Source organism: Coloeus monedula, assembly GCF_965178545.1.
Source record: "Coloeus monedula genome assembly, chromosome: Z".
In the NCBI taxonomy this organism is placed as follows: domain Eukaryota; kingdom Metazoa; phylum Chordata; class Aves; order Passeriformes; family Corvidae; genus Coloeus; species Coloeus monedula.
Genome location: NC_138822.1, coordinates 22,709,744 through 22,723,534, shown reverse-complemented (window position 1 = coordinate 22,723,534; position 13,791 = coordinate 22,709,744). Strand labels below are relative to the sequence as shown.

Here is a 13,791-nt window from a genome sequence, read left to right as displayed (position 1 = left end):
TCCAGCCATTCTTGTTTAAGAGGTAAGTTGCAAATCACTAATGCATAAAATAATTCTGTTTATATAAAAGGCAGAAGTTGCCCATTTAATGGGATTGCTGTATTTAAAATATAATTTAAAATAATTTACATAGAAAGACTTTCCTCTTGAAGTGGCTCAAAAAGAGGTCAGAGGGGAAGGAAGGAAGCAGAGCAGGAGTGAATCCCACTTCAAGAAAAAGGTGGTGTTTTTCTGCTTAGAGCTGCATGTTTGATTTGTTTTTCCTTCAAGGCACAAGTTGAAAAGGATCTCCCAGGCAGTTGGCCAGAGGAGAATTGCCATGATGCTCAGGCTTCTTCCCTCTCTCCTGGCTCAGGGAGCTAGCTGGCATTCTTTGGTGCTCTTCCCGCAGCTATCTGATGGGCTAGTCATACGTTAACAGCTCAGTTAGAATTTTCTAATTATTTAATATTCTGTCCATATTAACAAGTTACATATACAAAAAATGCTTTTTCCATCAGAATATACTATCACCGGTAAAACATTCTAACCAGTTCTATTTTCAGGTGCATTGACATTGCCCTTTTTTTAGCCCCTGGAAGTAATGTGAAGGGATTCTGTTGGTTTCTTACACAAACACACACATTATAAACATTTATACTTTGAAGTTAGGATTCAAGGAAGGTTCCTAGCTCCCCCTGGTTGCACAGGTTTTTTTCCAATCTTTATCTGTTGTATTTTAATGAATTATACACAAGATACTATCTGTGAAATAATATCTAGTTACAGTAACTGGTTTGAAGTACAAACCTGTTTACATTTTATCTGTTTCTATTTCTCCAGTCATAAATGCAGCACTTTTAGCCAGATTATGTGTTCCGCCATTTATTGGATAAAATTACAAATCTGCCTTCGCAAAAGGTTGCTGAGCCTGACTGATACAAGTCTATTTAACTTCTTCAATATTTGATTTAAGAAAATGTGATGTTTACAGCCAGAATGACTGCTCTCAATGCCACTTTCTGTGTTAGAATCAATAGTGATGGCCTAGGCATGAAAGGCCAGGCAAAGTATTGAAATGGAAGTTTTGAAGGAAAACCAAATAAAAATAGAAGTGTTGAAGTAATAATTTGTGTAACACACATATCAAACTGTAGATATTCCGTATTTTATTCTTCTTCTAGACCCAGTTTTTAAATGCACAGTACCTCTAGATGTAGGTACTGTTTTGTGTGTTTACAACACTTGTGTGTGCTCATCTGCTTGAGCCCTGGTATTATCCAAGTACTGTTGTGTTGCCGGGCAGAATTGAAGTAGGGTCTAGCAAGCAGCTCCAGTAGTTAGGTGAGCTGAAAATCAAGCAGGGCAAGGGTTAAAAGGGGGTTCCATAGGGCTCCATCCTAGTCCCAGTTCTCCTCAACATCTTCATGAATGACTTGGATGCAGGACTCTTAGGAATATGAAGTTTGCTGGCAACATTAAATTGGGAGGAGCTGTTGACTCTGTTGAGGGCAGAGAGGCCCTGAAGAGAGACCTCAACAAATTAGAGAGACTTTGGCAAATCAGAGCACTGGGCAATCACCAAGTGCATGAAGTTCAACAAGGGAAAGTGCTGATTCTGCACTTGGGATGGGGCAACCCTGGATGTATGGACAGACTGGAGAATGTGAGGTCAGAAAGCAGTGCCATGGAAAGGAACCTGGGGGTCCTGGTTGATGAGAAGTTGAACATGAGTCAGCAGTGCCCTGGCAGCCAGGAGGGCCAAGTGTGTCCTGGGGGGCATCAGGGACAGCATCACCAGCCGGACAAGGGAGGGGATTGTCCCCTCTGCTCTGCACTGGGGCAGCCTCACCTCGAGTGCTGGGAGCAGTTTTGGTCACTGCAATATAAGGAAGACATTAAACTATTAGACAGCATGCAGGGGAGAGCCATGAGGATGGTGAAGACTTTGAGGTAAAGCCGTATGTGGAATGACTGAGGTCACTTGGTGTGTTCAGCCTGAAGAACAGAAGACTGAGGGGAGACCCCATTGCCGTCTACAACTTCCTTGTGAGGGGAAGAGGAGGGGCAGACAGTGGTCACTGCACTCTCTGGTGCCCAGTTACAGAACTCTAGTAAATTGCATGAAGCTGAGTTCAGGCAGTTTAGGTTGGATATGAGGAAAAGGTTTTTTACCCAGATTGTGGCTGAGCACCAGAACAGGGTCCCCAGGGAAATGTCCACAGTACCAAGCCTATCTGAGTTCAAGAAGTGTTTGGACAATTCTCTCAGGCCCATGGTGTGATTCTTGGAGTATCCTGTGCGGGGCCAGGAACTGGACTCCGATGATGCTGATGGGTCCTTTCCAATTCAGCATATTCTATGATTGCAAAACAATCACGTCTTGCATTTTTTTCCTCTCCTTACTATAGGGCAGCAGAATTCAACTACTGTTACCCTACAAATTGTTCGAGAACAAGGATTTGTCGGGGATCTTGCAGTTCAGTTGAGCACTGCACCGAACTTTGAACTCCCCCCCTCCAACCGAGCAACAGAGAATGAGGATTATATACTGGAAAAGAAAACAGTCATTATGGCAGAGAATGCAACAACAATTTCTGTCACAGTCACTATTTTGCCTGTGAGTAGCCTAACAACTTCTTTAGCTATTAATATCTTTTGAAGAAAGGGAAATGGTACTTTATAGTAGTAGTATGACTTAATATTCTAGAAATGGTTGTGCTGGAACTCTTGCAGTGACCTCTTTCAAAAAATCTTGAGCACTCATCACTCAAAATGAGCCAAATTCTTTGTTTTATTATATTTTATTATATTTTATTTATATTATATAAAATTTACTTACAATAATGACAAAAGAAAAAAATTATGCATATTCTTTAAATATATTTAGAATGGAGATACTGATTTTCAAGTTATGGCTTGGTTTCTGAGATTTAGCTGACTTTCTTCTAGGTAGCAGTAACAGTTGACAGCCAGCACTGCTTTCCACTGTTCTTGCAGATCAGGAATCTGACTGTCAGCTTCAATATCAAAATCTCAGCAAAAGCAGTCTGTTTCATCTTTCATATGGTATGAAGCAAGGGATTGGTTATATGGCCCCAAATGCTGAGAAGTTTTGAACAGTAAACAACCTTCAAGTAGTCATCTTCCTGCATGTACTATAAATTTACAATGTTTCATTAAAAAAAAAAAAAGACATTTAAAAATTTTTTTTCAGGACAACGTTCCAGAATTACAGGAAGGATTTATAATCAATATTACTGATGTGCAGCTGATCACTTCTTCCTCTGGAGGTCAGCCAAGTGTGAAGAGGCTTGGATTAGAAATAGCTGAAATAACAATTGAAGAAAATGATGATGCCAGGGGAATATTTAATTTTAATGTTACAAAGGTAAATAAGTCTGAATGAAAAATATGTAAAGTGGCATTCCAGCAAGACAGTCTGATTTCTCAGATGACTTCTGAAAATGTTCTGATAGACTTTGTGATACTAAATTGTTCTGGATAAAATGGCCAGATACCTGACAAACAATTCTTTCTTAAGAGGTTCATCACAAATAATACACAAAACTTACTAGCGAGCTGGCAGTGCTGAAACCAGTGTCATAAAATGAGATTTCAGGAGGTCATCTAATCCAGATTTTTGCTTAGAGCAAGGTCAATGCAATATCCACAGCGTTTTACAAATAGTTATGTATTTCTTCATTTATTTTTAACTGCAAGTCAACTTGGAAAAAAAAAAAAAGAAAAAGTTTGTTGAGACACTCAGCAGTTTCTTTTTGAATGTACAGGATATCACTGGAGCTGTTTCTGGTTATGAGGTACCACCACCACAGAATGTACTGAAACTCCCAGTTGTTCGACAGGGTGGGAGATTTGGGTCAGCAGCTCTGTACTGGGAAGCCATTCATTCAACTGCCAGCTTTGAAGACTTCACACCATCGTTTGGAAACCTTACATTTGCAGATGGGCAGGTATGCACTTGTTGAAAGTTACCTTGACTTTGGGTTACCAGCTTAAGATTTTTGTGTGTTTTCCTTTAGCAGAATTTTCACTGAAAACATATTATTTATGGCCTTATGTATGTGAATGATGCTCCCAACTTCAGTTCTTTAACATGGAATACCAGGATATTCATAAGCGTTGACCAAATAGGCTTGTGTGTCTTGAATACTTTGGCAAGTGAGAACATAACTTCTAACAATAAACCCTGTTACAATGAAAATTTGTAGCGTAATCCATCTTCACTATAAATTCTTAGGATAAGCTTACATGTTTCCTTAGCTGTGTGTTACACATAGTTTTAAATTTCATGCTGCATCTGAGAATACTTAGTGTACACAAGGGATTTTGATTGTAAGTGGCTATAACCGGTCTTTGGCAAAAGGAAGGATATACATAGTGTGTAGAATGTTGTCTGAATATTTACAATATTGTCAACCTTCACTTTCTATTGAGTACCAAAGCAAAGCAGTCTACTGGTTTTACCAAATAAGATTTACATTGATGGACTTAAAAACCACTATTGAAATTATGTCTTCTTCTTATAAATATGCAAGTATAAGAAGAAAAATGAATAAGTGAACAATGTCTATCTACTAGATACAACTTACCTATTTTAAATTTATTTTTTTTTCAAACAATTCACAGAATATTATAAATGAAACTTTGTTGGTTTTTTTTTTTCTTTTTAACATTTCTTCAGGCTACAGGAGAAATAGAAATTACAATCATAGATGACAATGAAGTTGAATTTCTTGAGATATTCAAAATTGCCCTGGTGAGGGTAACAGGTGGTGCAAGACTTGGGAATGACACCTTGGTAACTGTTGCTATTCCACCAAATGATTCCCCTGTTGGGGTATTCGGGTTTGAAGAAAAGAAAGTGAGTTTGATTTAAGTTGCACTCTTTTCTGATAAAGTTGGATAGTGGGTTTGTGTCACTAGCACATAGCTGACTTTGTAAGTTTTCTCTGCAGTGGAAAACATGATTTCATTGGAAGGATATTAGTGCATGTCTTCATCTAGCTGTGTAAGATGGTAGTAACAGTGAAAGCGCTGCTGCGTAAATACAGATTTCTGCATGACTGAATCAATTTATTTCACCATACTAACAATATGGACAATAAACATACTACATCCTAGGTAGTATTTTTTTGTGGTTTGTAGAATAATCTGCATTACTGAAAGTTAAATTTGGAAAGAAATTATAAAACATATCTCATCTTAGTTCTTGCAGTACTTCTGCTCTCCATTTTGCTGGTGCCGAGAGTGCTGGTGACACCATCTGTAATTGCTTTGAATCATAGAGCATAGAGGCCTTGCTATCAGAATTCAACACACTCCTTAAACCTGTTACCTTTTGTTCCGGTTTGGCCAAATTTAGAAATATATCCTCTGAGAGAAGGTACAACTACCCTCCCCCACCAGGTTTCCTCGAAGGAAAGTGAAGGAGATAAAAACTATTTATTTAACAAACACATGGGAAAGGAAAATAATGCTAAATAACAAAATCTCTTGCTGTGGAGAAAAAACCTGGGAAAGTGTTAGAGTCCTCCCTTTGGTCTCCTCGGAGCTGGGGCTTGGCCCAGGGCCAGGCCCTTTGTGCCCGGTGGAAAGTCCTCCCGATGTGCTCTGATGTTACAGCAATCAAGCAGTCCAGTAGAAAAGGGAGAAAATCCAAAATTCCAGGGAAGGAAAAATTCAACTCTCAGTCTCTCTCTGGAGAAAAAGCAGCTGAACCACTGGTCAAAAAAACTGTCCTAGGAGCAGCAAGCCAGGTGCTTCCTCCCTCCCCTGCTGCAGCTGGGAAAACCAATTGCTATCTGTGTGTGACCTTGAACAAGCTGCAAACTGCTTTGAAAACGATTTGCTCAGTTTTTTTCCTTCCCCCTCTCAGGCTCAGTTTAGAGGCATAGAAAGGCACAAAAATTAATTTCTGGGCATAGGCAGTGATATGGGATACACATCATAAGGTCACCCCAAGACACTTTCCTGTTCATTTTCACTCTTATTGTTCAGCACTGTCATTGATTATATTTTTTGTTGTTTATCTCAAACATGTATCCATGTCTTTTGACATTATCGATACAGCTTTTGACTTTTCAAGCAACCTTTCCCACATTCTCCTTCTTTTTGTCCATCAGGTAACAGTGAAGGAACCTCAGACACTTGATGACTCTGCTGCAGTTGTTTTGCTCAATGTAAGTCGAAGTCAGGGAGGACAAGGAGCAGTTAAAGTGTTATGGATTCTTGACGAAGCAGCCAGATATGATCTGACCCCTCTAAATGGTACCCTTCATTTCAATGAGGTATTTCAGACATTGCAATAACTTATTAACTATTAGATTTATAAATACTTTCTTCTACTTGTGTGTGTTTGTATGGCTTTTGTTATATGTTTATAGAAGTAGGGGGTTACTAAGTATTATACACTAGGAAAGGTCAGTTTGAACTGGTGGGATTAGAAATATTCAGGCTTTTTTCAAGCTGTAAAGGAAAGCTGGCATGCTCTTTTAATTCAGCATAATGTAATCATCCAGAAGGTAGCTCTTCAAATCTCTTTTGTTTTTACAATTAAGAAAGAGGAATTGAAATCTACTGAATGTGAATAATGGCTACAGAAACACTTATTCCACTACAGTATCAGTTATCTTAAAAAGAAAATTTATATTGAAAAAGTGAGAAAGATAAATAAATGCTCAAAATCTGCAGATTTAAAAAAAACCCCACCTTAATAACTTTCAAACTGGACAGTGTTATTTGATTTCATTATATTTCATATAATTATAAATAAAATTCATTATATTTCAAGTTAAAACTCTGAAATCAGAGTCAAAATATTGGATACCAATACTATGTTAATATTGATCTTTTACAGTCTACTCAAAATATTTAATGAAAAAAAGTATTTTAACAAAGCATAATCTATTTTCTCTCGGTACAAGCTTGTTCATCATTAAATAAATATGCATGCTGGTTGTTTTATTTTGAATCAGCTGGAAAATAGATTTTTTTTTTTTTTTCTTCTGGTAAGGCCATCAGTATTTGGCAAAGTTTAGTTATACTTCCTTTACTGGTTGGCTTTGACATTTTGTCCTGAACTTTCATACATGCTTAAGTATAAGCATACAACTATATATGCATGGTATACTAAATTTATACAATGTGTATGCCACTTCCCACTGACAAAAATATGGATTAGGCAGAAATGCGACTAATATATCTAATCTCAGTAATACGTTAATCCTTAGAATATGTGTGTACTATTGAATATGTGTTTCCTGATGGAAAAGATTTTGTATAGAAAGTTTCCTCTAAGTTGAAAACATCTATGTGAATAAAATTTCAAAGAAGTTTCAGTTGTTATTGAGTTGAAAATAGTGAGGGCATTTTTAGGGTGACACACAATGTTTGAGAGACAATTTTTACTGTTTATTAATCTGTGAGAAAAAATTTTAGCCAGATCAGAAATTTGATATTTTAAAAATACTAGAGGATATGTCAAGCATTCTTAACATTTGATATGTTAAAAAAAATACTGTTTTTAATACAGTATTTTGTTTATTTTCATTTAATATATATCCATATCTTTCTGGTCTTTACGTGATGCAGGCTGAGTCCCAGAAGCTGATTGTTTTACACGTAATACAAGATGGTCTGCTGGAGGGGAATGAAACATTTACCATTCACCTAGTCTCTACTGGTGATGCAGAGATATCCCCTGTAAATGGTAAAGAGTTAATTCAGTATCTTCTGGTTTTAGATATTCCATATGACAACTATTCTAAGTCCGTTCACATTACTTAGTCTGCAGTGCTTAAGTATTTTGTGTGCAGCTAGTTGGTCACAATTTTGAATGCCAGTCTTTTTCCCTAAGTCCCTTGTCTGAAGAAGTCCTAGAGAGTTCCACAGGCCCTCTGTGAAGGTGATGCTTAACCACTCATGTCACAAAATTTAGCTCATTGTTTAGTTTTCATTTACCATGAGAAGCATTGTTCTCTTCATAGGTGTTGCAACCATCATTATTATGGGAGATGAAGGAGCTTCTGGGGTGGTTGGGATTGCCCATTCATCCAAGCATGTTTTGATTGGAGAACCTTCAGGAAATTATAATGGAACTGCTCTTATTAGGTGAGTACATCTCTCATTTTTCAAAGAAAGGACAATAGCCCAGATTCAAAAGTTATAAGACTTCACATTGGGCAAGAATTTATTGAGTACCGCATTTTATCATCATTTCTATAATCAGAACTATTTTAAAAAGTTAGGTGATTGGTTTTAAAGAAGGGCAGAATATACCACATGTATGTCATTTCAGTATTACTGGGGAGGTCCAAATATTCCTCTTTGTCTTCAAGTTATTTACAACATTGATGTACCAAAGGAAAGAGGATCTTAATCAAAGGAAAGGGGTAAGGAAATGTGACATTTGAAGGTGCTTTGTGCTTTCCAGAATTTGATTCAAGATTTGTGCCTGAATAGTATTTCAGCAAATTGCTATGTTCTAGCATAAACAATATGGGAATTTTTGGTGGAAACAAGATGCAATTGTTTTATTCAGTCAACTGAAAACAGAATGAAGAGTTTTAGATTCTTAGAAGAATCTTCTAACAGCATTGGAAAAAAATATTATGACACTTTCCTTTGGTAAACCAGCAAATATAAGCAACAGAACAGCTTCTAGTACTGGCCCAAGAAGCCCAAAAGACAAAATGATGCTTTGTGCAAGAAGTAGCTTTAGATCACGTTATGTGCAGAATGTGCCGACAAATCTTTATGGTGACTTATTTCACCAAGCCTGATGTTATTTAGTAGGGTTTTAGATAAGAAGCAGACAGAACATATCTCAGAAAATTTCAAAGAGGTATTCTAGTATCCTTCTGCCTTACAGAGCAAATTGCCCCTGGCATTACCCTGATGTCCAATTTCCCTTCTGTTTTGCATCTCTATCACTGGAAAAGCGGAATAGAAGCAAGAGAAATCAGTTTTCAGATCCCATCTTTGAGCTATACATGGAAAGAAACTTGAAAGACCTCTTGGCAAAAATACAGCTTGAGATGCCTCCCAACACAGAGAAATAAAAGAGAACTTCAGAGATGTTCTGAAAATGCCTGAAAAGGGAATTCTCATGTTCTTAATAGTGATTAAGTACATTAAAACTCAAACTTTCATAGTGCTGATAACAGTTCTTCCATGCACAGCAGTATGATATACTATCTCTATATTGGATATTAAATGCCAAAGGTAAAAATAAAATCTGTGTTTCTGTCCTTACCTGCAGCCTGGTACGTGGCCCAGGGATTTTTGGGGAGATCATAATCTATTGGAATATAACACCTCCTCATCAGACAGAATTTACTAAGGTATCGGGAACTTTGACCATGCGAGATAGGCAGTCTGCAGCAGTTGTTCTAATACAGGTATATAAGAGATCTGACACCAGTAGCTATTTCAACTACTTTCTTTTATTTTCTTAGGATCTTGGTTAGAAATTAGTTATACCTCTCTCCCTGGAAATTGTTTAAATACTTCTAGCTGTTGTTGGTTCTTTTCCCTAGGCTGTAGATGACAACCGTCCCGAGGAGAAGCATTACTACCAGTTTCAACTAACCAGGATCAGTGATGGAGGACTCATAAATGAATCTAGCAGCACAGCAAATATTACCATGGCCGCCAGTGATTATCCATATGGAGAGTTTGCATTTGCCCGTGAACTATTGCAAACAACAGAAGACGAAATATGGGTATTGGATTAAAATTCTTTCTTATGTAAAATTACTGACAGATATCAACATTGTTGCTAGAATTATGTTCAACTTTAGAAAGAAAAGAAATCAGTCTCTAAAATGGCTGAGGCTATCTGTTAAATTATGTGTACTCTGTACTTCATAAATCAAATTATTGTTACCTGACAGAACCATTGAAAATGTGCCTTTAGAACATCTCCTAAAGACAACTGTAACAGAAAACAAAGCCATTTTTTAAAGAAAATATTCTCTTTCCCTCAGGTTAACATCACTGTTGTGCGTTCCAGTGGATCCTATGGCAGAGTGCGTCTTTGGTTTCAGATAATAAATGGGACTGCGGAGGAAGGAATGGATTTTACTCCCACAGTAAGGGAAATGGTGTTTGAACCAGAGGAGGAAAGTAAAATTATATTGATTGAAATTCATGATGATGACTTTCCTGAAGGTCCTGAATACTTTTCATTGATGATTACTGAAGTGGAACTCCAAGGAAGGTAAAGTTAAAATTCCCAATTGTTTTGTTACAAGCAGAAGAACAAACTGTATTTGGATTCTGATATACCTGCATGAAGTCATTGCTAGACATTTCATCTGTTTTACTGTAAAATTTTGTAAGACAGCTATAACTGTAATCATAATAGAAAATGGATGTATGAGAAACCCAATCATTTTAACCTCAGTATAAAGATGCTGCTGATTAAGTTTTATTAAAGCTTAAAATCCATACATTAGATACAAGTTTCCAAGTTGCAAGAAATTTCTATAAAAAGATGAAATGAGAAAGACAAAATGAAAGATGCACATTTCTATGTATAAACTATTATTTTTGCAAACATAATAATATGAAAAAATGTGACAAAAGTCTTTAGTAATAACTGTCAGAAAATAAACATATTTGCAGTAATTGACAAATTGTTACACACATATCTTTGTACTTCCACAAGAAGTTTAAAATGTATTTCTATGTTTTGGTCTTTTTTATGTTCCTGCAAGTGGATTTGATTTTACTGTAAGAGAGAATGGTCTACAGGTGGATCAACCTCCAATAATAGGAAATACCTCCACAGTATGGGTCACTATTGGAAAAAATGACAATGCTGAAGGTGTCATAGAATTTGATCCAGAGTATATCCTTCTAGAGGGTAAGTTTACCTGAAGTTCTCACTGTGGTTTAGAAGATAAGGCTATGGCATAAATTTTGAAATAACATAACTTTTTCTCAATTATTTTCATAGTGGAAGAGGATGCTGGATTAATCATGATTCCTGTTTTGAGAAAGCGTGGAACTTATGGCAATGTCACAGCTGATTTTCTTTCTCGAAGTATTTCTGCACTTCCTGATGGTGTTGACTATGTCATCCATAATAATTCTGTCATTTTTTGTCATGGACAGAACCAGTCTTTTATTTATATCTCTATTATAGATGATGAAGAAAGGTAATGAAATTTTCAGATATTTATTCACCAATTTACTTCTAATATGGTCTTTTTTAGCATGCACTAAAAAATCTGCACATGAGCGTGTATAGAGCTGGAATATAGAAACAAATTTCTGCAGTGCTAAAAAATCACCTGAGGGGGAATATCACCTAAAGGGGGAAAAAGAAGTTGTTATATTAGAGTGTCATAGTTCCTGTTAAATAATATGCAACTGAATACAGTTTTTAATTACATTATAAGAAATATTGGTGACAATAGTCCTGCTATGAATAAAATATTTTTTTGTATTTTTGTTTAACTTAACACTAGTAAAAAATGGAACATTATTTTTATTTCAGATATCACCATTCTATGAAAATAGAAGGAATCTTGTACATTGCACCTATGGAAATGATTTCTTGAGTCTTTTAAACAGATCCAGTTGGATGCATGATTGAACAACTAAGTATAGTTTTATTTTTTTTTTCTCTTAGATATCTCAGAATGTCTTTTTCTTTTTCTGGGCAGTGAATTTGCAGAGCAATTTGAAATCCAGCTGACAGGAGCCACTGGTGGAGCAGTCCTGGGGCTCCACCTGGTGAGCCAGGTCACCATTGCAAAAAGTGACTCTCCCCAGGGCATGGTCCGATTTCTCAACCAAAGCCAAATTATTCTTCCCAACCCTGATGCAACCACAACAGTGTCCCTGGTGCTGGAAAGGACTGGGCGGTTGGTGGAAGCACAGGTGGGTCTTGTCTGTCAGAGACTGAAAGTTTGCCAGTGACTATGTCAAAAAGCTCCTGCATTTTGCTTTGAGAGCTTTCTTAGTGACTGATTTCTATTAGGATAATTACAGTTTTTTATTAAACATGAATTACTTATAGTTGCAGTATAACAGAAAATGTTGTTACCCGTTTAAACTCCTCTTTCTCCTCCTGCTTGCCTTCTTTTATTATGGTATTGTGTACATTGTTCTGAACTAGCTCCTAATCCCATCAAAATTATGGTTAACTTCATGTACTACCACTAGTTTAATTCAGGAAATTGCTTACTATGAGTTTTCTAGAGTGTTTTTTTACTCTATACAGACCATTTATAAAGTGAAGGTGTAACTATAAAACATGGCAGGCGCTTTATAGTCTTGTCAAATGATTGGAAAATTTGCATTAAAAACCATGAGCTCCTCTTCTCCACATAAAAATTGCCTAAGTCTTTGACTTTTTCTAGAAGTCATTGGAGAAAAGTGGAAAACAATTAAATTACCAAAATAATAATTGTAAAGTGCTGAATATGACCTCCTTAAAAGCAATCTAATTTGTGGGAATTGCTGGAAATGCTATAGCTAATCAGGCTGAAGAAATATGAAGGATTCATAGTTTCCTTCATAATCTGAAGCATTGAAAACTTTTATGACAGAAAATGTTTATTTTCAGACTTGACCTCACACTTCAAAGGGAAATGGTTTTGATCATGAGTACTCATGTGGGAGGTTTTGCAAAACAAGTCATAAAAGGGCAGAGAAGCAGACACTGGCCTGTGTGATTCCTTCTGTATGCTAAAGAAATCTTAGTTTCTTTTCTATCATCTAGAATTTAATAAACTGGCATTTTGACTAACACTACAAAATTCCCATTTGTAAATTTGCAAGTTTACTTTTCCAAAGGCTTCTATATTTTGCCCCATAGAATTAGTTATGACTATTTTGTATCCTATATTAACAGCAAAGATTTAAACATAGCTAAGTACTTTTGGAACTTATTCTGTCATTTCTCCCATTGGGATGCTATTATAACATATCACCCCTGTAAATCTGAAAATGATCTCTTCCACAGATTAATTGGGACATTTTGGGACCCAATTCAGAAGAGATTTTGTCTCCCCTGAATAGTGACATTGGTGACCCTGTGAATGGATCATTCTATTTTGAAGAAGGAGAAGGAGGTCTGAGAACAATTAATATACAAATCTATCCTCATGAAGAAGTTGAAGTTCAGGAAACCTTCATTATTCGACTGAGCCTTATGAAAGGTGAAACAGAAATAGATTCTAAGGCAAACAGCATTACACTAATAGTAAGTTATTATTGCTTCTCTTTTTTCAGAGATTTCTGTTGATATTGGTATTTATCCTGCAAAGCTTGTAAAAATGAATCACAATGATTACTGAGTCATTTGCCTTTTTTTACCTTCGTACTATTGTGGTGTATTGTGTTCAATTCTGAAAGAAAAAGGGCAGAGAATCTGTCAGTAAAAATTGGTATAAAAGCACTGAGCTGGCTCTCTTATTTGCAATTTTCTATAGTTCTCTTTGGAAAGAGCACGGATTAAGCCCACATTTTGATATGTCTATATGTTTGTCATCTGTTGTGGTTTAAACTCAGGAGGAAATTAAACCCCACTCAACTGATTCCCTTCCCCTATGCCCTCTGGTGAGAGTGAGACAAAAACCAGTGTTTCTGAGTCGAGATAAGAAAAATTTACTTGAAAACACCAATTAGATGAGAAACAAACAGTTACAGCAACAATATTAATGACAAAGGGATACAATAGAGAGTGTTACTTACACACAAAAAGGTGCTCACCACCAAAGCTCCACCAAGACAAAGACAAAATCGTCTTTTTCCCCTGAGCCAGTAAAAAACAAC

General features: G+C 36.5%; 1 protein-coding gene across 1 annotated transcript in view; it reads left to right on the top strand.

Annotated features, from left to right (window-relative positions):
* The window catches only part of ADGRV1 (adhesion G protein-coupled receptor V1), a gene marked incomplete at both ends in the record, with an annotated part of 262,544 nt that overhangs the window by 79,468 nt on the left and 169,285 nt on the right, over positions 1-13,791 (top strand). Inside the window, 14 exons of the mRNA XM_082301998.1 lie at positions 2,391-2,599; positions 3,197-3,370; positions 3,771-3,953; positions 4,685-4,864; positions 6,126-6,290; positions 7,594-7,711; positions 7,989-8,112; positions 9,263-9,401; positions 9,540-9,725; positions 9,990-10,222; positions 10,722-10,870; positions 10,964-11,165; positions 11,676-11,892; positions 12,980-13,219. Of these exons, the coding sequence (XP_082158124.1) occupies positions 2,391-2,599; positions 3,197-3,370; positions 3,771-3,953; positions 4,685-4,864; positions 6,126-6,290; positions 7,594-7,711; positions 7,989-8,112; positions 9,263-9,401; positions 9,540-9,725; positions 9,990-10,222; positions 10,722-10,870; positions 10,964-11,165; positions 11,676-11,892; positions 12,980-13,219 (2,519 nt within the window). The remainder of the gene's footprint in view (positions 1-2,390; positions 2,600-3,196; positions 3,371-3,770; positions 3,954-4,684; positions 4,865-6,125; positions 6,291-7,593; positions 7,712-7,988; positions 8,113-9,262; positions 9,402-9,539; positions 9,726-9,989; positions 10,223-10,721; positions 10,871-10,963; positions 11,166-11,675; positions 11,893-12,979; positions 13,220-13,791) is intronic.